Genomic DNA, 25,083 nt, shown 5'->3' with positions numbered 1-25,083 from the left:
AGAGAGAGAGAGAGAGAGAGAGAGAGAGAGAGAGAGAGAGAGAGAGAGAGAGAGAGAGAGAGAGAGAGAGAGAGAGAATACTAAAAACAGAACACAACATAAAAAACAATACTGGCAGAAAATAAACCAATAGCCATACAGGGCAAATAAAAAGCGAAAAAGCAAACTAATAAGTAAGTAGAACCTACACGGGGCACCTTGTAAAGAAAAGCGCGGGGGGGCAGAGAATTTGGAGAGACAAGACAAGGAGACGAAAGCAAAAAAAAATCCAGAAAGAGACAGGGAAATATAAAATAAGCTTACTAAATAATACCATGATTCATAACAGTGAATCAATGAATCTAGTATACTAGTCTATTAATATTTATAGAAGGGTTTGTTTGTTGTTTGTTTTGTTTGTTGTTCATTTTGTTTGGGGGGTGGGGGGGAGGGGGGGGGTGTATTAACAAGATTTTCAGTTGCCTCAGTTTTTTTATTCTTGACACAGTAAAATCTTTTTCTGCACCTCTTCCCCCTAAATGGTTAATGCCACAATGACAGGCAAACTCCTTCCCAGCCTCCGTCTTGTATGTCTTTTTTGTAAAGAGAAACGCACTGACAAAATAAGTCATTGAGAGGAGGGAAAAGGTCAGGTAAGACACAGACAGAAACAACAGAGGGCAGCTCTGAGAGGAAAAAACAATCAAGAATCTGGTTAATAAGTTAGCCTTCCTCAAGGAAAAGACCGGATCCTCAAAATAATGATGGGACTGGAGAGCAAGACAAACAACAGATCGACAGACACAACTAACACCAAAAAAAAAAAAAGTACCATGAGAAGCAAGAGCTACCCTCCAACACATTATGTCCAAATTGTACATTTTTGTAAGGTTGTTAACGGCTCCCAGGACACTACACGGCAGGAAAGAAGTTACTGTGTATAAAAATAAGTACACAATAGAAAATAGCTGCCTCACCAAAACTGTTAATTTCTTTTTTACCTTTTATGTGCTTTAACAAAACGAACATTTTGATAATCAAGAACACCCCTACAGTGCATGTCCATGTAACAAGAGAATGATGGTGTCATCTACATAGAGACATAAATGACAATATCTTACAAAGGGGTAAATCTTACCATCTTCTGCATTTCCTTCAGTTTGCATGTCTTCCACTTCGCCATCATAAGACTCCACCGAAACACTATTCACAAGTCGAGGACCTAGGTCCTCACAAGTTTCTGAGTTTTCCACTAAGCTCTCCCCGGCACCAACGGCCATGCCTTCTGCCACACACGGTGCTGGATTTTCAGAAGAAGCACCGTTGTCTTTGTTAGGGCTGGCCGACATTTGCTCTCCTTCCCCACCTCTTCCCACAAATTCTGACTCCATGCTGGAAGAATCACGGCAGAATTGAGAGGCATGTCCATTGCAAAGGGGTTCGGAGGCTGAAGTGGCAGGATTGGCCGCATTGCTGGCATTGTTGTTCTCTTTACTATTACCCGACGTGCTGCTATTGTTTTTCACAGATGCCTTGCACTTTTCTTCATCGTTGCTATCGCTGGCCACATTAAGCTTGGCGATGGCTGCAGTATGGCCCTCTGACCCCGAAGACTTGTTGAGATTGGAAGCATCATCATCATCATTGCTGTTGTCATTTGAAGCGTTGATTTCTGCGGCATTTTCCTCTTTCATTGAGGCAGTGGCTTCATTTTCATTGTTCTCTGCGGCTTCAGAACTTGGCAGCACACTTGACTGATGTTTGTTCTCTGTGAATACAAATTATCATGGTTACACCGAGGATAGGGGGAAAAAAAAAAATCCTCAAAATATGATCCACCACTTAGTCCAGTTTAGCTCCAGAGAAGATATTTGATGGCTGGATGCACAACTCTAACAAACGCTATTTTGCAATTTGTCATTTGTTGGAGTGTTGCACCCAGCCATTGATATAATATTAAAAAATGAAAAAAGACCGAAACCTTCACCTACAATGTGGCATATCAATCCAGGGCACAATCTTGAAAGCAGTCAGATTAAAACAACAAGAAAAAATATCCTCTATAAAATGAACAGTCATCTGTGCACAATCCACTTTTCAGATATAAAATTTCAAACCTAATCTTGCAACAATAACATTTTACTTTCAACTAAAAGGAACTCGACGTTGACATACATTTCCTACAGAGCACCTAATACAAATGGTGTGATGAGAGCATAACCATATATGTATCTTCTCACATGGACTGACACTTCATGCAAAAAAGTATTGGAGTCCATAGTCTACTGATTTAGGCTACCAGACTCATAATCATTAAATTGCTGTCTCAGAAACTCAAGTCTCGTCCCCAACATTGTGTCCTCGGGAAAGGCACTTTATACAAATTTTCCCATCTGGTTTGATCCTATCGGAGATGGACGTTCGAATTCAGAGGTCCCTCCTCTTAATACAGGGGTACCTAGAAGTTCCTCACATTTTTTGCCTAAAAAATTGCAGTAAAATGACGATAGCCACACATTCCTTGGTGTCATGTATATTTATTAAGGAAAGAATATATGAATCAGAATATATAAGAATAACTGTGTATATCGTTTTCGTTAATCTTGCTTGTTTGCATCAACTGTGATGAAATATTCAAAGGTTAATCAAATAAGGTAAAAACAAGATGCAGGAAACAATTACTCTCTACAAACAAAAGAGTAGCTTTGTGATGTAGATTTACAGATCTTCCAAAATACCAGTCAGACAAGTGTATTACATATTAATGATTAATGCCCCCCAGACAATTCTATCTATAGAAATACCTAAATGTCAATACAAACACTAGTGGCAACAAAGTGATACAAGAGCCAATCACTTTAATTCACCCGGGTATCTCAATGTAAAGGGCAAGAAGGATCATCCACTTCACAAAGCACTTCATGACAACAGGAGAGTCAGAATCAAGAGAGGAAAATCTTGGATGGCGGAAGCAGAGGATTCCCTGAGAACAATCTGTGTACCTGAGAGCCTACCACTAGGCGAAGAATGGGAGCAGGTGGCCGGAGAATACAGGGACCTCACCAAGGTCAAAATAAGCATGGGCAGAGACAGAAGAAATGTTGCGGCTGCCATCAACGAGAGCGATATCAACGAGATTGTTGACACAAACTCAAAAGCAGGGGATCCTATAATTTATACAGATGGTTCAGTGAAAAGAGATAGCCAGAGAAGTGGATGGGGATTTGTTGCATTCGCCAACAATAAAATCATACACAGTGCATCTGGAGCCTGCAGCAGGGCTACATCAAGTATGCGAATGGAAATTGAAGCCATCACGAAAGCACTTGATTGGATGACCCAAGATCGCCCCCACACAACCCATGCTGTTCTTATCACTGATTCCATGTGTACCCTCAGAAGGATCGAAAAAAGTTTCCTGAGAACAAAATGGATTCAAGCTATCGAACCAACGCCTATACGATCGCTCACATGGATTTTCTGCCCTTGCCATGCAGGTGTTAGGGGAAATGAAAAAGCCGACAGATTGGCTGGTGAGGCCACCTTAGTTGACAATACGGTTCAACCAGATAGGGTCGAGATCCTGAAATGTCTTTCTCGCCAACTGATTGAGGAGGAAGATAGGGAGGCAGAGGCCAGTACTGCCATGGAGAGGATGATGCTTTTGGGAATAAAAAAAGGAAGCGGAAAATCTGGCATCCTTGCAGGAAAGAACAGAAGAACGTTCAACCAGATGTGCACTGGCACAATCAGTAGAAGGACCCTCGGCAACATTTTGGAGAGAGCAACGGAGCATCAATGGACATGTCCGGAGTGCAGGGATGTTGCTTCCTGAAACAAGAACAAGAACAAGGGTAAAAATTAACCTTCTCTCTTTTTAAGTCTTGTTTTCCTGACTCCCCAAGTCCCCACAAGCATTTGAAACATCTACACAGTACTGTCATGCCAAGGTAGAGCGACCCATCTGCACTTTTTATGATTTTGAGTTGTGTCGCGCTGCCATTGGAAATACCGGCATGGCCTTTCAGCGACGTCCGTTGGCCATAGTGAAATATCCTATTTGTAGGGCAGATACATCTTCCTGCCTTTGACACAAGATGCAGAATGGGCATAGGCCTCCATTTAAACAAAGATGCAAAAATTATCACAAAAATTGACAATTTTTGCAGATACGTCGGTTTGCCTTAGCATGGCAGAGTACTTCAAATTCATTTGCAATAAACTTTAGAGTGTGGAAAATTTCTAGAAGTGCATAGATTGGTCAAGAAGACAACAAAAACCTGGTGTATTGTTCTCTCCCTCTAGGCTAGCAGCAGCATCATGCTTCCCGTTGCGCAGCTTTGTGTCATGATCACCCCCAGCACCAGAGTTGTTCACCAATCCAGGTTTGCTGCTGGCTCCTGACTCTGCTTCCAGATTCTGCAGACTGTTGGTGCTGTCACTCATAATCATGCTCGAACAATCTTGCTGCAATAGAAACCCGATGTGTGGCAAGTTTTAAATTTTTTTTAAAAAATTTTCATCATGAACTATACGGAGATGAACACAACTCTCATAATCGTGGTTTTCTTTTTTTCAGGCAAAATTCAAAGCTAGTGGCAAGTTTTAAGTGCCTAACAAAACACGTGTCTCATTAGGGAGGATTGCTTGCGGTATCTTCACCCATCGCACTTCATTTGGCAGTGTGAGGCAATTCTGATGGTTTAAAAGCGAAAGGGCTAAAGTATTAGTTGTAAAATGTCTATGGTAAGTACTCACGTTGAGAAAGATTCTCATTCTTTTGAAAATACAAACAAACAAAAAATCATTCTTTCCTTTTTTTTCCTAAGGCCCCAAACTGGAGAGAAAATCCAAATATCACACCTTGACCATCAATTGTACATAGGCATTTTACCCAGATAATCTCGTCTTTTACCTGCTTTCTGAGCACTCCATATTAACAAAACCAGATCAAATGTGATCAAAACCTCATGTGTTTTCACAACTACCACATATTTACTTCATGTTACATCTAATATTTTACTTTGGAATATAGGATTACAGCATACTGCAGTTACAGTAGTGACAGCATCTGTTTAAAATCTTTGCAATATGGGAATTGTTCATACTATCTGAACAAAGACAAAACTAAGCAGGTTCCTAATATCACTTTAGCCCATTGTTGAGTTCCACAACAGTTCTGCATTTTTCAAATAACAATGTGGCATTTCATTTACAGGTAAAAATCTTTTTCTGGGAGGACAAGACTTACCGATTTCCTTTTCTCTCTGTCTAGTTCTTCCAGTTGTTGCATTTGCATCTGTATAAGCTGCTCCTGTTTCTTTTGTTTCTTTTTCATTTTCTTTTTCTTGTTTTTTGACATTTTGGACATGTCTGGTGGCTTTTCTTTAGGCGCAGTGCTAACTGAAAAGTGCAAAATAAATTTTATAAATTGATCACATATCTCATTTACAAATCATTCAAAATCTATTTCCTTACATTGACTTAAATCATGATTATCACACCTGGTTCTGTATGCCCACTGTGAATTCAAAAGGAGCGCACCACTTTCGACTTTACATTTTGTTTTTATTTTATACAGCCAGAAAAGAAATTTGATTTAAATAAACTAAAAATTAGGACATAACAAAATTAGCAATACTTTATGTTTGCAGCCAGTTTGATACTTGTACCGAACATAAAGAAAATCAAACAATGAAAAGACACTCCCAATCATTGTGCAGAGTCAGGCAAACAAAGAAAGGAATAATCACCTGCAGAACCAGGAAGCTTGACTCCGAGCCTCTGGAATTCCAAGGCATCCGCTGCAAGCTTACGAATGTGGCTTTCATCAACACACATTAAAATGTTCTCAGGCTTAATGTCCGTGTGGATAATCCTGCATTTGCTGTGCAAGTAATCAAGGCCTTCTAGAACCTGCAAATGATGGAGAGAAAAAACGTGTCAATAACCTTAAGCAGAAATAAAATCTGCACTTACTCAAGAGCTAGGGTACTAGGAAAATAGGGATAGAGGAAACCAATCACTATCCAACAGATGTTCCTTGAGGCAGTGCTAAAGATGTAGCCTTCAACGGAGATACTGAAAATCTAGGAGCTTTCCCTCTAGAGTTCGCGCGCAAGGGCCCAGAAGCCCCAAAATGGAAAGGTATCATTCAGTGAAAATCTGATCTTTTGAGTAATTCAACAGAAACAAGAAAATGGGAATCAAATATCATTTGTGTAGAAACATTTGCTTTTTATTCTTGTTATTTTGACTGATGTATACGAACTGCCTGTACCTACATTTAAGCAAGCACTTTACATCTCTGCATAATCAGAGCAACTAAGGGCATTACGATTTGTGAAGTAAAAGATATTTTTACAACTACTTAATATTTGAAGAAAAAAAAAGTGTGCCCGCTAATTCTCTGCTACATTAACTTTTACCCAAGAAACACAATTGTGTCTCCCCTGGTCAATATTAGTCGTAAGAAGCAGTGTGCTACTATCAGCTACGACGCTCGAAAGGCAAAAAAGTGACTTGCATTGAAATTTTTGGGTTTTTTTTACATTTTAAAAGTTTGATAGATTCTGCTTCATTTAAGATCAAAATACAACTATAATCAACTATATTTTATTTTGATTTATTTTGGAGGAGTGTGTGGTCTGTTGTGAGCTTGGGTGACGAGATAAAGGAATTTTGACCTTGCTGGTATGTAGCTGTGAGACTATTTATAGAACCATTACTTTATGGCCACCTTTACTTCAACGTTCTTCATTTGCAACAGCGTCGCAACTATTTTTAGATTTTAATCCATTTTCGAGCATGAATGGTCTGAAATGTAAACAACTTGTTATCACTATGCACGACAGGGGGGGGGGGGGGCGCGGCGCTCTGATTGGTTAAACAGGGGGAAAATGGTAACATCTAGCTCACTTCAAGCTTGTTTACGTAAACAGCTGGTTGTGTGGGTGTGCCCTGCTAGCTGTTATCGTCTGTTGGTCTTTCAGTTTTAAACTTGGATAGACTTTAAAAAGTTTGTTTTTTATTGTGTTTTAGTTTGGTGCTTTATAGCAAAAGCAGACACCAAAACGGACTCCTTACCAAGAGGCCACCGAGGCAGTCTATGTGCATGTGTGTGCATGTTAGTGTATGTGCATTTTGTACGTGTGTGTGTGAGTGTGCATGTGTGTGTGTATGTGAGTGTGAGTGTGCATGTGTGTGTGTATGTGAGTGTGAGTGTGCATGTGTGTATGTGAGTGTTGTGTGTACGTGTGTGTGCTCTCTTGTGTTTATGGAGCTATTGCAAACGTACAATTAGGTAGCAGAAACACGGCACGTAAGCCAACCTGGGGCCTTCGGAGTGCGTGGCTTCGGTGAAATGGGGGTAATTCAGACCACTGTTTCTTTGGTCTTTTGCTATAAAACACCAAATGCTGTACACTTTGAAAAAGTTCAGAATTTCTTCGTAACAAAAGTTTAAGTTGTTGGTATATCGAAGTATTTTGAGATGGAGAATCGCTGTGGAAAGGAAAGCTCCTCCCGGTTGGAATGCGAGGTCGGCCGGTTCAAAATTGACACCCATGCATTCGAATGCTTTGCAAAAAGATTAATGACTACTCTCTTTTCATTGGTGGAGAACTATACAGCTTTGAGCGTGGTTTCCCATGGAGTATTTTTGGTTTTTGGTGTTTGGACAGAGTGACTTTTTAAAAAGCGTTAAAGTTTTCAAAGATAATTTTTTACACGAAATGCTAAAAAAAATGTACCAATAGAAAGAACAGTTCTTTTTCTATTAGAATAAAGTCATCGGTTTGGAATTATTTGGCATGAATCCTTCTGTGAAACTACCGGGAACACTCAGTACACTACAGTATTGAGCTGACTTGCTCGCCGCAAGGGCTGGTGTGGTGCCAGCCCGGACAACGCTGTTTTTATCGAAATAACGTCATATCATCGTGTTTGAGGCAATAAAATACTGATATGTAACGATCTCAGTCTTGAAAAAATTTAGGCTTCATTTCTTTGTCATAGATGTATGGTGCACTTGGTACTCTTTTACTTCTGTCAAACATGGGGTTGCAGCCAGTTTGTGACTTCAGCAATATTTGACTATCATGTTAAACTGAAACAGTTGCCACTCTCTTAAAAACTGACCGATAGGTAAAAGTATGGTACCAAAATTCTCAGGAGACAGGCCTTTCGTGTGAAACAGATGAATTTGACATACAGCTACTTTGAAAATTTAGTATCTGGTACCTAGTACAATGCTAACATGTTGTTGCATTTGACGTGAAGTCCATTCTCGTGAAAATTTTGTTTTGTCCATAAGTTTTTTCTCTGTGAATAAATAGTTTTCTACTTCTGTGTGTTACCTTATTGTGGCATAGCCAAGATAACTTATAAAAATGTTAAATCTCTATCTCAATTCTAAGAACATGTTGCTCAACTTCGGAGGCCATTTTCTCCTTTTTGTGTTTTATCAACTCGCACAATTAAGTTCCATATTTCCGTCATGTATTGTTATATTTACTTCATTCTTTTTTTTAATTGCAGGAAAAGGTGATAGTTTTTTAAAAATAATGTAAACTCAGTTTTGAAATTACCTTCATATGACTGATATTGACAGACAGGGACACAATCGAAAATTAACTTTTATTTTATACAAGTAACAAAACTATTGTAGGTCACACTTTACTCTGGGGTTATCACTTTGTCAACTGCAGTCCATAATCTGTATAATAATAATACTACAGCCATCAGACATTACCATTCACAAACTTACAAACAAAACTCTGTGCGGCACATGAAAGCAGTGACTTGCTCAAAGGAAATGAAGCAGAAACATGAAAATATTTTGAAAGTCCTAGCATCTGCACAAAAAATTTTTTTGAAGATACCTGCTTTGTGATGAGCTTGACATTATGCAGAGGAATACCCTGGTAGTTTGAACGAATGATAAGCTTGAGAAGGTTGTTGCCCAGCACTTCAAACACCATGCAGACATCTAAGAACAATGGTCAAGGAAATAAGTAGAGCAGTGTAATACTAAACCAAAATTCTCCATTTGATTATTAAGACTAAGGAAAAAAATAATTGAAAAGTTGAAAGCCTGAAGACTGAAATCTATAAAACTCAATAACACAAGACAAAAAAAAACCCATTAAAAAAACCCCAAAAAACTGGCATGTAAATGCCCACTGCATCAAAAGATACGAGTTCCATTGACTCCTGAAATCTTGAAGTCGTCCAGCAATTGCACTGCCTTTTCCCTGTGTGGATCTCCTTCATCTGCTTCTCGAACCTGCAACAAAAATAGGCACAGATAATTCAAGCCCAAAGCCTTCCCTGTAAATGTCAGAAATGCCACTCAACCTACACTGTCATAGGTCAGCCACATTAAAAGTGGCATCATTTTAAAAAACTGCACTGAAGCACAGGAGCACAAAAGACTTAACATGTGTTAATCTCTAGCTACCATATTACACCAAAGAGCATGTAAACCCAAAAGCAAAAATTACATATTCAGCCAATAAGTGAGGAAATAATTAAGTTCCTTCCATGCCTTAGAGGCTCACATTCTCCTAGTTTACAAAAATGTCCAGAGCACGAAAAAGAACAAAAGGCATGTGTTCCCCTCCTAGACCGGAATCCACACTGCCACCCATTGCCACATAAAGGTACTTCATTGTCACAAAGATACTCCTTTGCAAATTGAACATTACATGCCCTTATGACTTGAAAGTTCACTTATACAAAACAAAATCAGCCAATGATTTATGACACATAACATTTGTTTTTTTTTTATTTTAAGTAACCAAAAAAAAAAACCCCCAAAGTTTTTATATGTCAAGTAAAAAAATGATGACTGCTATTTGTGCAAAATCAGTAAAATTTGAAAGGAAAGTATTAATCTGTCTGAAAAGCGGTATTTTGACTAAAGCAATTTCAAAATTTCAAAAGCAAAGACATTTATGCTCTGTATCCGAGCTGTTCTGAGCTTACGAAGTAGTCCATTCCTTTACATTGTCTTCACAAAAAGCTATGGCTGCTTGTGAGTACTTGAAAATGGTTAAAAGTGGTATATATTCTTACTTAATGTAGAAGATGTACAGCTCATGAAAACTAAAAACAATCTTGACATCACTTTGCCAATAACTGGTACTGTTCAGATATTTGGGATAATTCATTTTTGTTTTTTAATGAATCTCTAGTTACAAGTTCCATAATATAGCAATGCACTGTGTTCCTACTGTAAACACATCTTTACCAACTATAAAGGCTTACGGTACATTATCTTGTATGCTTTAACCAATAATTGAACAGTCAAATGATGTAGACAAGCTGTCCAAAATTGAAAAAAGCCATTGTCCATAATTACAAAAAATTATCAAAGCTAAACAGCATCAGGGAAGCAAAGACAAAAACTCCTTAAACTTACACATTTCAACAGCTTGATTTCATCCAGGGCAGTTTCAGTGTAGTGCTGAGCACTTTTTACAACCTTCAGTGCCACAAATCTTTTACATCTGAGGGGAAATAAAAGGAAATTTGACCTTCAGCAAAGACCCTCATTTAACTCATACTATGACTTAGTTTTTATATTCAAATAAAAAGAATCTATTGTCCAATTAATGGCAGCCACACACGACACAGGCCGTCCTCAAGGCGCGGCTTCAACTGAACTGTGCAGACCTCAAACAGACAAAGCACAGACCCAGCGTGGGCCAAGCACAGACCCAGCGCAGGCCAAAATCAAAACAAATCCCCGGCCTGTGCAAGGACTGAACAAGGCCTGTCTGAATTCTATCCCCGCCTGAAATTTCCATGCGGCCAGTGTGGTGAGTAGGTGTATTGATGAAAGAAAATGGCATCTGGCCAAGCGACAAGGTTTTGGACTTTATTGAAATGTGTACAAAAATCACCAACGCTTCCGGAAAATTTAGTGCAAAGAGTACAGTAACAGACAACCCAACGACAAAGCATAATACGAGGTTAGTTCCACGTAAACCTTTCCCGCAAGTGCCGATAGAAGAATAATCCATTTCACGAAGCAAGTTGATTGTGTAATTACACCTGTGGAGTGGGTGGTTGGCAGGTGCTCTGGTGTGGTTGGCTCCTTCTTTCCTATAAAAAATTTATCTTCTCTATCTCCCCTCCTTCTTTTTTGTGTTTGTTACTCTCCTGTAGTACTTCTAATCTTCAGCACTTATAAGACTATGACCTTATTGTGTTGCAAGTGCCGTAAAACTCTAACTAAAACTAAAACCAAACACGTTTGGAGAAGCCACTTTTTGGACTACAGCCTCTTTTACTTCTTTTTCAAATATAGACCTATTGCTAGGCATGCCAGCGACATTTTGTCCTGATTGGTCGCCACAAGGATTGCACAGTCATTGCATGTGCCGTGTGTGTGCACTTGACCCAGGTCGCCTCAGCGGGCCTGATGACAAAACTCAAGGGGGCCCCAAGGATCGCCTTAAGATCACAGAGTCCAAGGACAGCCCGCATTAGACTGATTTTCTACCAGTCTGACTAGGCTCTTTGAACATGCAAGAAAGAACAAAAAATCCTACTGCACTCCCAACCAAGCTTTCGAATTCAACATGTCAGTGAAGCTTATGACTGACTGCAGCAAAACACTGGGTAAAAAGTAGAAATGCAGGTAGAAATTACTTTAAAATGATAAGCCATTTTCATAAAAACTGGAATTATACAAGACTACTAATGGTTGTAAAGCGCATAGAGCATGCTGAAGAGTGTGGATGTGCATAACATGAATGCTATTATTATCATTATTAGCCATCCTTCAAAACCTTGCCTCCCGCTAAACTTCCAGTATGTGGTAAAAATTTACGAAAAACCATACAAGTCGGTCAATCAATACAAAACACGCTATGGAATGAACCAGTGCAAATGCATTCATTGCCTACTTCGCTACTAAATCCTGTGCTAACCAGGGTATGGTAATTAAAAAAAACGTTTCCTGGCACAAACTAATCTTGCTGACCACTGGGATTAAGTATTTTGATTTAGTTTAATGTATGGCACATGCAACACAATAAGGTCATATAAGTGCCAGAGATTAGGTGTTACAAGAGGGTAACAAGCACAAAAAACACCCCAAAAAAAAGAAAGAGGAGAAAAGGATATTTGAAAGGGAAAAAAGGAGCAAAATTAACTACCCCAGATCACCCGCCAACCACCCACAGGGACTAAATTAACTAAGTATGTAAATCTGCTTTTCTTACAGGCTATAAAAATAGCCAGGTAGTTTGCTTTGGCACATGAACTGCATATCCCTTTTTGTGTTGATGAGGCAACAAATGAGCACCAGAGAGCTCTGCAGCAGAAAGTAACAGATTCATAACAACAGAAACAGTCAGTTATGCAAATTGTTTCTGGAGAGGTAAGTTTTAAATCTTACTCCCAATCCAATGCACACACAGATATTTTTACTACAAGTACACATAAGATATAAATACAAATCTAAATAAATGTACACAGACACAAATAAGTTCTCATTTGCAAACACTCGAACTCGCTTAAACATTTTATAACAACAATGACACAATTGCCCAAGTCTTTTTTCTTCTTCAGGTCTTTAATTATTGGTAATTCAATTTCACAGAGCAGTGTGCAAGACAGTCTGCCCTCAGGAAAACCCAACCCCAGGTCACCAGCATCCATCCAACTTCACTTTTCTTTTAGCAGTAGTGCCCCCAATTCCCAAGCCAGACAGCCACTGGGAGCACACAGTGTTCCTATGTATAGTAACACACACCGGTCCCCACCACAAATCAATGAAATCAATGTTTCCCTTCCCTCAGAGCTAGAAGAAGCCCGCCACTCTTGCGCTTCATGGGGAATCCCAGTGTGAAAAACCAAACGTCCTCCCCGTCTACCACTGGTGACCTCATCTCAGCATGTGTGAGTTATGTAGCTAGTGGATGAGTAAATCGTTATTTTTAAAAAACCACAAGCAGTCTTCAAATCAATAAATATTAACGGGATGGCATTGAGAGAACAGAACTTTCTTTGGAAACTCCTGATCTTTACCATAAACTTCATTTCCCAAGAATGCTCACCCATCCTCTGCAAGTCTCATTAGTATAAAGATGAAAAACTTAACAGTAATAATGAGACAAAACACTGTATCAGTTCACTTTGACACTTCAATTTTTAATCTTAACTTGACATGCTGGGAAAGGGTATCCTACGCCCAAAGCTCCAAATTAAACTGCATGTGAAATAGTTCCAGGCCTGATTCAGACACCTAAGAGGGTATTCAATGTTTTTCAAGGTGATACTGAAATACACCATTTCGCTGTGGCTTTTTTTTTTTTGGGGGGGGGGCAACACCAAAACTCATTCTTCATTGTCAAGAAACAATCCAGCTCCCTGTCCACAACCACTGTTTTTCAAGATTAAGCTAATAAAATCTTCCATAAATTCTCTTGTCATTTCACTGAATTCAGACTGATGTATTACTTATTCTTCAATGATATACTTTAACCGGTGGTACCATATAACACATCATGTTCAGGCGCATAATGATAAATAATTTTATAAATTGCAGGAACCATGACTTTCGAAAGTACTATTTTGTGTGGTGGGACATACTAATAAAGATTAACAGGTGTTTAAAACAACAAACATAAACTGGTTGATGTGAATGTAAAGGGACAACTATTCCGGTACACCAGGTTTGAATTTGATTTCTTCACCTTGAATATGAATCTTTGTTATAGTACGAGTTTTAAGGCACATCATATAAATACTGAAGATTAATGTTACAAGAGAGTAACACACATGAAAGAGAAGGAGGAGAGATAAGGACGATAGATGTATGACAGGAAAGAAGGTGCAAACCATACCAGAGCACCCACCAACCATCCACTGGATAAGAATCTGAGCCAGGTAAGTTAGATATTACCAACACTGCAGACTAGAGAGTACTTCCAACAGACAGAAAGCTGACCTGGTGTGACAATATATGCCACCACTTGAAGGTAATCCAAAACCCAAGCAATATAAAATTAATATGAGGTGTCAACTTCAGTTGTGAAAATACTCCATGCATAAATCACCAAAACAAATAAAAGCACTTTGATCGATATTAGTAAAACACACATACTAAGCCTCTGGAAATGTTCAGCACATTTTATTATAATGTTAATGTGGGTAACATGAATTTGCACTTTATCATCTAAAATTCTAAGATAAAAATAAACAATAACTATAAGAGAAAACACAAATACTGGATGAAAATTTCACAACTTAAAAGATGACTCTATGTCAGGGAATCCAGTTAAAAAATTTGCCCACATAATTAACCCTTTATAGTAATGAAGAAGGATGAGACAGGAGTGACAGAAAAAGAGCCATAAGAAAATAATACAAAAAACAAAAACAATATTGGTACATGCGCCAAATATGTGTACAAGAGTGTACTGGCACATGTATGTCAAATATGTGTACACGGGTGTGGTTCATGCAGTCCATTGACGTTAGTCCTCAAATTACAGTAAATAATAAAAAATTTCAATAGAATGAGGCTTGCAGGCTTTGATCCAACTCCAACTGACACAGACAAGTAAACATGACTGACTGACTGTATATGTGCTCATTTGTACATGCACTTACATACATACGGGGGAAGGAGAGGCGCCGGGGGGGTGGAAGAGATACTCACTCTAGATCCCAACTGAGCCAGACAGTGGAGAAGTGTCCCCAGCCTAGTTTGCGCACGGTGTGATATCGGCTATTGAGAAGGTCCCCAATCTTCACAGGGTGATATCCACCCTTGCAGTAGTCTCTGGGATCCTCTTGTTCATCATCATCAGAGCCCAGGATTTCTTCTTCCTCATCTTCCTCTTCATCATAGCGTGGCTCGTTCTTCTTGGGGTCTGTCGACCTGCAAGTGAAGGAAAAAATAGTTGTTAAAAAATCATGTAAGTACCTCAAACTCAAAGTGGGAAAAACCACTATTTTCTTCAGCTAAAAAATTATGTCATGGAATGTATTTTAGTTTAGTTTTAGGTTTTAGTAAGTGTTTTACCACACTTGCAACACAATAAGGTCATATAAGAGCCAAAAATTAGAGGTGTTACAAGTGAGTAGCAAACACAAAAAAGAAAGAGATATAAGGCTTAAGGGCGAAAGATGTTTGATAGAAAAGATTTAGAAAATTCCCTTATCTCAGAGAGCATTTTCAAACAGGTCTGTTTTTCTATGTCAAAATAAATCAATAAGACATTCATGCACAACAGTAAACACAGTTGTCGCAATTCTTTCCATAAAACACTATTGTTGAAAAGAGAAATGATGCCCTCATTTTTAAAAACATTTTGACAATCACCCCCTTCTCCACCTACCCAAAACCCAATAATAATGTGTCACATTAATAAGTTATAAACAAAGATAGTATAATAGTAAGAAGTACTGCAGCATAGACACTCAAATATCTGCCGATCTTTCGCAGTACTCAGTACTCGCAGTACGTTTTATTCCCAGCAATTAAAAAGCACCTAGAACTCATTGTGCGTCAAACATACAAAGGAAGCTTGCAAACTAGTTTGCCCACAACCACAGAATAAATCACGAGGGTTTTTTTTTTTTTTTTGGTTACTGTTTTGTGTGAGGGGGGTGGGGGCGGGTATAGAGGACGTGAGGCAGCGACAATCAGCTTACAGAGCCTGGGGCGATGTCAACACCACACAACGAGTGGGAGGGTGAGTCGTTGGTTTAACTAGTGAACTCCCCATATATCACACAGTGGGAGAAATCAACCAAGGACGATTTCGCTGCGAGGAATTATTGCCTCTGGGCGCGGCTCGCAAGACACGCGACAACCACTTGCTGTAGGCCGTCAATACTCGAAGAAAAGGGACTTTGTACAATTACGCCAATTGGATGGTGGAAACGGGGTTGTAATTAAAGAACGAAAAGAGAGGAACACTGATCGGGTGGCGGATATATGGTATAGGGAAGAGTTCATCATTTAATTTGATCGACGTTAAAACATCGGGTTTCATTAGCTCTTCTTTGAGCAAGGTGAGTGTGTTCGTAGGGAGCGCAGTTTTGGGGCTTAGTTTTGTTTGGGGATTATTATTGTTTTCGCTGTTGATTTTGCTGACAGTTTTCTTTTGGGGGGGGGGGGGTGACCCCCTATCGCTGTTTAACCATCTTCTGACAATCATCTGATCTATTCATAAATATTCAACAGAGTATGTTCCAACATGATGTCATTTGGTGTTTGTAATGGGTTGACAGAACATCGACCTCAACAGATGTATAAAATTTGTTTTATGCATGCCTTCATCCATCTGTCGCACTCGGGAAACTTTTCCATAAGTGGCCATACATCGATAAATCTCTTCTTTTTTTTTTTAAAGTATGGGGCAAAATGAACGTTACTTCTCTACTTGCTCTAAATTTGAAAGATGTTCTTCGTCCCACAAGAACTGGGGTTTTGGGAGGGAAGGGGTGCGCAAGAAAGAACAATTATTTATAAGACGATAAGGATAAATTAAAGCCAACACAGCGGTGGTCTCCGACCACTGACTATTATATTCTGTGTTATTTGAATGCGCTGCGAGATAAGCAGGCACAACGACAAGCGACAAGTCACTGGTCTAGAAAATGGAATTCAATGGTTCTCACGACCAGCAGGTGGCATAAGATCACAGAATATGTTTTAGTTTTAACTGCACTCATAGTTTTCGAGAAGCATATCAACTATTCTTTTATTTGCGATCTAGATATCACAAAGCACGCTGTTTCATGAACAAAAACAAATTTATAGAAATAACAACTGGACAGCACTGACATTATAGGAAATATTCGCAAAACCCTCCAATAACATCAAAACAATCCTGTTCACATTGGCAGAACAAAGTCAGATGACGGAGGCAGGGGTAACAGACTACCGCGAAAAGAGAACTCGCGAGAAGCGAATCTTAGTTTTTTGTTAGTGTTTTTCGGTACTTGCAACACAAAAAGTCCATATAAGTGCCGAAGAATAGATGTGTTACAAGAGAGCAACATACACAAAAAAGAAGGGAGGAGAGAATAAGGACGATAGATGTTTAATAGAAAAGAACGAGCAAACCACACCAGAGCACCCGCCAACCACCCGCGAGAAGCCAATCTTTAACCAGGCACATTTATTAGGTTGTGTGCAAACAACCCTCGATATGGAAACGGGCGGGTGGGCAAGTTTCTTCTAAACTGGTGCATGAAATCGAGCTAATAATTATCTTATGAGTTGATGAATTGGCTACATAAGAAATGCATTTTAACAACACTGGCGACGAAACAGATAACACAGATTAAACATTCTTTAAAAATGCAATTTACATAACAAACACATGACAATAAAACTAAAGATTTGAAGCTCTGTTCCTCCGTTCACCCAGGGACACACCAAAACAATAACATAAGCGCACAACTGAAGCTAATACAGAGGAAACGTACTGATCAAACCAAAAGTTGAGATACTCCTCACGAATCAAGAGTCGTTGGAATGCACGAAAAAAACCAATGGACATTTTCCTCCAGACTAATTCTGGTTCGCATGATTCCACTCAAGAGCACACACACAAACTCTCTACACTATTCCTTCAACGAGTTGGTACAAGCTGATCAGCCTCAGACCTCCAATGTCCCTTACCCCCTCCCCTCCCAAATTCATTCGCACACCCAATCACCATTGCCTCTCTTACACTCTTCAGCGAGTAATGCCATCGATAACATTGTGGTATTCGTCCCCCCTCGAAACCCGTCGTCTATCTCTTTTAAGAACAGACTCAAACTTCTATTCACGCTAGTTGTAAAAATCAGCGTCAAGAGACGAGTGTGACATCCAGTGAGGTGCTTCAGTTTAAGATACAAATCGGCACCAATACACAACCGTTCTCAGTCCGTATTCATTATCAACATCAAATGCAAGACACACTGTTTGTGCAATTTGCATGTGAAACGCGTACACACACCGCGTTTGCTTCATTGAATAGGAATGGTGCGTGTAGCAACGGTGAACCCGAATTGTAAGGGTAGCAAATAAGCACGGGTTATTAACCACGACGAAAGCAACCACTGACGAAAGCAACCACTGACGAGCTTACATGCCAAGCAGCAGGAGACCGTTCAGCATTGTATAAACATTTATCGCAGCTCGCGAGGACGAATAACCTCCTTCGCGCACTCTGCCCCTACACTCGAGCAAATTTTCAGAAAAACAAGATTATCCATTAGACTTGGTTTAATGATATCGCTTTTGACTTCATCAAAGTAGAACTCACCAGTTGTGGTTGAACAGAGTGAGTGCAAAGAAACATACCGATACGATAACAAGTATTCAAGCAATGGAAAAGGCAAGATAAAAACAAAAGTGGGGGGAAAGAATAGAACCTGAATAGAACCTAACAGTAGCGTCCCTAAACCACCTGCCAGCTTGTTATGCATCGTACAGACACGTAAAACATCGACATTGACCATTGCACTGATGACATGAGAACAACGTATCCTCGGCCAAAAATAATACAATGTACCTCCAAAAGAGGACAAAAATAAAAGCGCAAGTGTATAACCCTTGTTTACAGTAGTCGGGGTGACACGAGCTGTTTTTGCGCAGAGGGTTTACATCATATCATATATGAGATCTCTAACGTACAAACAATAAACAAAGCTGGGTTTCACCAGAAACAATGCGACAGCAAATACAAGTGAACATGCACGGGAACAGTGATGTTGAACAGAGGGGAAAACAAGTAAGGTGATCTAGATATAAAAGGAAAAAAACATTCTCAGAGCTCTGAAAAAGTAAATCGGTCAGCAAGTCAATCGAACACCAAGGCCAGATACCATGAGAGACCCCGAAACCGACGACAAAGGCAAAACTAAAGCAACAAACAAACACGCTGATATCTGATATAGCTCCATTGATAAGACGCGTGAGTGGAAAGAAGACAGACAAACAGAGTACGGATAAACAAACACAGTTGCTGACAGTATATACCGAAGTAAAAAATAGTGCACAAGTACTACATAATAATATTATGTATCAGAAGCGTACAAAAACAAAAGTGCGTACATTGGTGGTGAACAACTAGTCTCCTTGGGAGCAGAACAGGCGCTTTTATCAAGACTTGTGCCTTGGTCGGCTTGTTCTTCTGTCGAAACGCAAGAAGAAGGGCAGTCCGGGATATCACTGGCGGAAATGTCTGGGAAAAAATCATGTTCGGAGAAACTAGTGGCAGCATCACTTGATGGCGAGCATCTAGAGGACTCCCACTGTATCATATTAGAATAGCCAAGCTCACTTCTGGACACAAGGTCTGACGTGCAATGGTCTGAAGCTTCACTAACCATCAGATCACTCATCTTATCATGCTTTGGCAAACTTGAAGAAGCACCAACGAAAACAGCATTCGGCTGAGAGGACGCCGATCTATCAGAAGGTTCAGGGATCTTGACATTAGCGTTAGTCAGTACAGCTGTTTCCACTTGTGAGTACCCCACTTCCCAACTATCTACCTCCGGCATGATCAGATCAGATATATCGCTCACGTTGGAGTCAATCTGAGAAAGTTCCGGATCAACATCTGAAGCCCCCGTGGAGATGTGAAAAGATCGCTTGTCTACCTGAAAAGACTCAATCTGAGAGGATTCTGTGTCAATCTGAGATGACTCCGTGTCAGCCTGAGAATGCTCAGTCTCAATTTGAGAATACTCTGTGTCCAAATGCGAACGCTCTGTGTCATTTCGAGAAGATTCAGTGTCGGAACTAGCCAGCAATTCAGAGCCGGCAGTGGGCACATGAGGTACGTGTTCAGCCACGCGATGACTGACAGAGACAGGTACCAGAGAAGACCCACATTCCCCTGTGAGCAGATTATTGTCCATGTCTACATTCAGCATACCCATGGCCACCTCTTCACTAAGCCGAACGGGCTGGCTGGAAACGAACATGTCCAATGATGTGCAAGTGCTGGGGCCACGATCGTTGACCACTGCGTCAGTAGTTGCAGCAGCATACTCCTGGTCAGCACAGCACCTGATGTTCCACGTAAGCTGTCTCGGGAGATCATACGAATCTGAAAGCACGTTGTTGTCTGCATCAGGTTGATCCACGACACTCGCCACACCATTTGACTGCATTTGCTGACTAATAACAGCCGTATTTTCGGGGCAGACACTGGTGATGTTGTCGCTGACCTCTTCAATGGCCAACGGGCAGGTGATAGGGACATTATCACTCCCCATGGTGTTAACATTAGTATTAGTATGTGTATTAGTACTTGCAGCGTTCTGCTGGTTACCGCTGCCCCCGGTGTCTTGTGTTGCAGACTGTCCAGAGACAGCAATGACTACCATTTCCACGAGCGAGTGCCCCGTGCCGCGGTTTGGCACAGCTGGGATTGTAGACGAACTACCTTGTTGTGCCGGCATCAGCCTAGACCATGAAATAAACTAACTTTATCATGGACAGCAACAACTCCAAACTAGCTTCTGGCCGTACGAAGATTAGGGAAACAAAACAAAACATAGCAAAAAACAATTATCTCCGTGCTGTTTTCACCTCCAAATCCTGCAGCATGCAATCAAAAAATCATAGAACAGTACTGAGTGCAATGGCGCAAACGCGTCACCACAAATGTATTTCCCAATGCAAATATAGTCCGAGATCGTATGGTGATCAATTATGGAGGCTAAAAGAATATGCACTTGTTACCGGTATCGTTGTCGAACATAAGACGGCATACTAAACCACCCAACAATAACACAGCCTTGACTGCAGAGCCGGCCGCCCACACCAAATAAAGAAATCATTCTCGGAGTTTACGTTTGAAATATGTGACAATCCGATAAACGGTCTTGATTAATTCAAAGTAATAGCAGACGGAGTCGAGTTTTAGACACGGAGCACACACAGAAACACAGCAGAGATCAGGCAAAGTGGCCTAGCTCTGGGCAGCTCATGTCCCACTGTCGGCATAAGAGACGCAGCAAACTTTCCATATAATCGATGTCTGCCCCCTCTCGCAGCACTCACTCAACACACGCGCACGCTCACCACCAGCAGCGATGTCCAACAACGGGAAGCGCCGAGTCTTACAGCAAGTGTTTAAGATGGGGTGCTGCCCGGGAAGGCGAAACCGGGTGGAAGGGTTGGAGGAAGAGGAGGTGTGTCAGAGAAATTCTCACGATGACGTAAGAGACAGTTCATCAACGGGGATAGAAAGGACTCCTCAACGGGAACAGGGTGTACTCCAAAAAAATAAATTTATCCACGTTCTTTTACGCACAAACGAATGGAACTAAGCACCGCGTTAATTTTCAGAAACGTACGTAGTAATTCAGTGTGAATGGTGTGAGTTCAAACGCTGGCAGTTCACTCCATGCAAACGCTGATAGGAATGAGTAGGTTATATATCCGTCTGCATCACTGCAGGTTGGCGACGTTTCTCAAATTTACATACCAAATTATATAATTCACTCGTGGGGTGTGGATAGGAGAGGCAAAGACGAGGGGAGAGCGAGAGGCACTGGATATAGCAGAGTTCCAGGGGAAGAACAAGTCAATGCGCGAGTCTCTGTCTGGGCGTTCATACGAAAAATCAATGAGCTACATCTCGAGTCCGGACAAGGGGGTATACATTCGAACTGATATATCAAAAACGGTTGAGATTTCCAGCCTCACCCACGCCATATCGACATTAAAGCCGAGGGCTGTTAAAGTGCTAGATATAAAATTAAGAGTTTTCTCCTTCTCACTACCGAACTAGTAGCACTAGTAGCTCCCTCCGACGACCCAATATGCCTTCTGAGAGTTAACACGTTGACGAATTTAGTTTCCAATGTCAACGAATTCAGCACTTGACAATGCAAACCAATCAGACCCGTTGATTACCAAATAGAGCAAGTTATATTACCGAGGTCTCAATTAGCAGCACCGAGACAAAAACAAATAGCATGCTTTAATGATCATTACGCACCTAAAAGACCAAAACCTGACTCTGACAAGGTGCCAGAATGATTTGACGGTTGTTTCCCTAAGACTATGCCAGTACTAGGGAAAGTCTTTGGGCAGACAGCCGGCGCCCCTGTAGTAGTAATTAATGTTTGCTGAGAGAAAATAAACAATCCTCCACAGGGAGGAAAACGCCTGGCGTCGAAGAGCAAATCGACAAGAAATGAGGACCAGAAGTGAAGGCTACGTCAATACTATGACGTCATGATGAGAGCAATATGCCATTCCACGATGGCGACTGCAGCTTCTTGGGTTCACAATGCACCCACATAGTGTTGGCAACTCGAAGAAAGATAAAGAGTACTGGCGAAAGGGAGGAGAAAACAAAAAGTAAAATTCCAATACACCACAGATAGGCGTTCTCCGTTGAAGACAAGAAAAAAAAATATGCTAAAACGAATACCTGCCGTCACCTGCCCACAGACCAAAAACCTAGTAGAAAGTGTTTTGAGACCAAAAGACGTTTTTGGGTGGCAGTGATCTAAACAAGGTGTATTTTGGTGCACTTTTAATATACCACCTGTATCAGCCTTGAAGCATAACCATTACTACCATGTTCACACATTATTTACGCCAACAAACAAATAACCGGTACCAAATTGGGACACAGAACGAAATAAACCACAAATAGTTCCTGCCTTAATCATAACACAAAGACTTAAATACACTACACTGCTGACATCCCTTTAAAAAAGAGTGGAACCACTTGTAACAATACTAGCAACACCAAATTACGATCGATTACCAAGGTCAGTGAATGACATGGGGGATTTGCCCGCATTTCGGGGATAAAGAGAGGAACAAGAACACAAGGCCCTTTTTGGACCCAGAAAACGCCTACTGGTTATTAACCCCTTATCTTCCAAATTTGAGGAAGAACTAATGAGTAGGCCTGGGTGTGGAAGCGCATTGCTGCGTTACAAGAATCTCGATGTTCATAATGACAGTTCTTTTTTTAACTGGCGTAAAAGCTCATTCTTCTTCGCTTTGAGCTTTGTTGCTGGGGTTGGGTTTTGGGTTTTTTTTAGGGGGGGGGGGGTTGTTGTTGTTGTTTGTTTTGTTGTTGTTGTTTGTTTTGTTGTTGTTGTTTGTTTTGTTGTTGTTGTTTGTTTTGTTGTTGTTGCTGTTGTTTTGTTGTTGTTGTTTTGTTTTGTTTTGTTTTGTTTTGTGTGTTGTTGTTTTTTTTTGGGGGGGGGGTTCTTGAATATTGGCAAAGAGCTTTTCCCACGCTAGTCACCTACATTTACACTGTTTCATATACCCATCGAGTCCCTCATTCATACCCTTTATACTATACCACCCCCACCCCCTTTAAAAACAAAACAAAAACCCCAACCCTCACAGACCCCTTACCCCCACCAACATCCCACTCCCTGACTCTTCCCCTCTTACTTTATAATATAGGCTACCCATCTGGTCGGATTTTCATGTCCTTGTCTTATTTGAGCAGTTATAGATAACCTTTACGAAGTCACTACCGGTAAGCAAACTACTTTCGCTTTGTCCATCAATCCACCTTGGTCGAGTTGCTGAGGGGCAAAAAATACTTCTACGAGTCAGAGTTATGAGGGCAGAGTTGTGTCTTCCGAACAAGATCGTCGTCTTCGGGAGGTCAGGCCCATTCCCCGACGCTGTGGAGTCTAAAATGTTAGTGATAATTGGGCTGTCAGTTGTGTGTGTGTATGTGTGTGTGTGAATGTGTGAGTGTGTATGCATGAGAGAGGGGGGGGGGACATCACCAAGCTTCTTAAATAAAACAAAACTAACTGAATGTTTATGTTTTTAACAGAATTACGCAAGGCAGGACAATATTTTACTTCTAGACCTGCTCCATAACTCTAGTATCGGCCTTGTCAGTGATAGGGTTACGGCCTGACAATGGCATACGAATGTTCAGACACGCAAACTGATAGAGCTACCTAAGGGAGGGGCAAGTAGTCACAATTCCAATAACCGGAACTTCCCATCATGACATATCTTTTATTGGGGGAAAAGAAGGGAAGAACAACCAAATATACATGTTTGGTTATTTTAAATTTGTTGGTGGGGTAGTGGGGTTTTTAAGGTTTTTGTGCTTTTTTTTAAGGTCCTACTACTAAGCCGACACCGAGTGTAGCTTCTGCTTCCAACACAGAAAAATATGTTAGGACCTTTAAGACTTTACGGCACAAAATTTCCATTATCGATTTCTGATATAAGAGCAGCGAGCGGAGCTACCACCACGTATTTCCGAGAGCATCACAAAGCACGAAAAGAATTAAAAGAAAACCCACATCTTCAAAATGAAACAGTTGAGACAGACATCAGGACGTGAACGCATTTATATATTCCCTCTTGCCACAGCAAAAAAAAAGGTTTGGAGTGGTGGAGGGGGGAGGGGTCCCGAAATAAAGAGAACGTCGACAAAGAACGAGTAAACGTAGTGTAGACCAAAAAAAAAGATGATACGACATGGCGATTTGTAAATGCATGCACAACAAGTGAACCATCAAAAGCAGGACATAATCATCACCAGGCGAAAAGTAAGAGAAAATATTCGCAGTCTTTAAATAGATAATGTACTAGCACTACTTAAGCTACAACTGTCTGCCTGCGGGAAATCATTTAGCAAAGCAAAGCGTGAGAAAACAATGAGTTTTTTAAAGCTGCAAGTTTATAAAAACAACTGAACAGCGTATATATCCTTTTGCGAAGACAAGAGAGACTATTTCAACAGGAAATGAAAAATAGTCATGGTTGATGGCAACGATTGTAAAAGTTTTACATTCCCATCGACACAAGTAAAACCGTACTACGGTACTGCTTCGGCTCTGCCTGTCAGGGTCAACCCAGACTGAGAAGAAATATAGCATCTGAATTTTATTTTTAAAAACAGAGATACTCCATAAAACAAATCACACTAATGGGAAATCTAACTCACGGCGAAATGCCTACCATTTTAACCACAGACTTGGGTACAAGAGAACTACAATTTTTAGTGGAGGTTTTACGGCGCTCGCAACTGCATAAGGTCATTGGAGCGCCAGAAGATATTTAGAGGTGTTACATGAGAGTAACAAACATAAAAAAAGAAGAAGGGGGAGATA

General features: G+C 40.5%; 1 protein-coding gene across 2 annotated transcripts in view; it reads right to left on the bottom strand.

The window, feature by feature from the left end:
- LOC101850188 (SRSF protein kinase 3) overlaps positions 1-25,083 on the bottom strand; it is a 58,168-nt gene that overhangs the window by 14,709 nt on the left and 18,376 nt on the right. The window contains exons 1-9 of one of the 2 annotated variants that reach the window (XM_005103611.3): positions 19,058-20,974; positions 14,657-14,878; positions 10,403-10,490; positions 9,178-9,265; positions 8,862-8,968; positions 5,733-5,895; positions 5,231-5,382; positions 4,260-4,446; positions 1,118-1,747 (exon numbers count right to left, since the gene is read on the bottom strand). In XM_005103611.3, coding sequence (XP_005103668.1) covers positions 1,118-1,747; positions 4,260-4,446; positions 5,231-5,382; positions 5,733-5,895; positions 8,862-8,968; positions 9,178-9,265; positions 10,403-10,490; positions 14,657-14,878; positions 19,058-20,415 — 2,995 coding nt within the window. In that variant the 5' untranslated portion in view covers positions 20,416-20,974. Of the gene's footprint in view, positions 1-1,117; positions 1,748-4,259; positions 4,447-5,230; positions 5,383-5,732; positions 5,896-8,861; positions 8,969-9,177; positions 9,266-10,402; positions 10,491-14,656; positions 14,879-19,057; positions 20,975-25,083 lie in introns of those variants that run through there. The other variant, XM_005103612.3, reaches the window with a different exon arrangement.

Source organism: Aplysia californica, unplaced genomic scaffold, assembly GCF_000002075.1.
Source record: "Aplysia californica isolate F4 #8 unplaced genomic scaffold, AplCal3.0 scaffold00382, whole genome shotgun sequence".
NCBI lineage: Eukaryota > Metazoa > Mollusca > Gastropoda > Aplysiida > Aplysiidae > Aplysia > Aplysia californica.
Note: the sequence above shows the minus strand (reverse complement) of the source record. Positions and strands in the feature narration are given on the sequence as shown.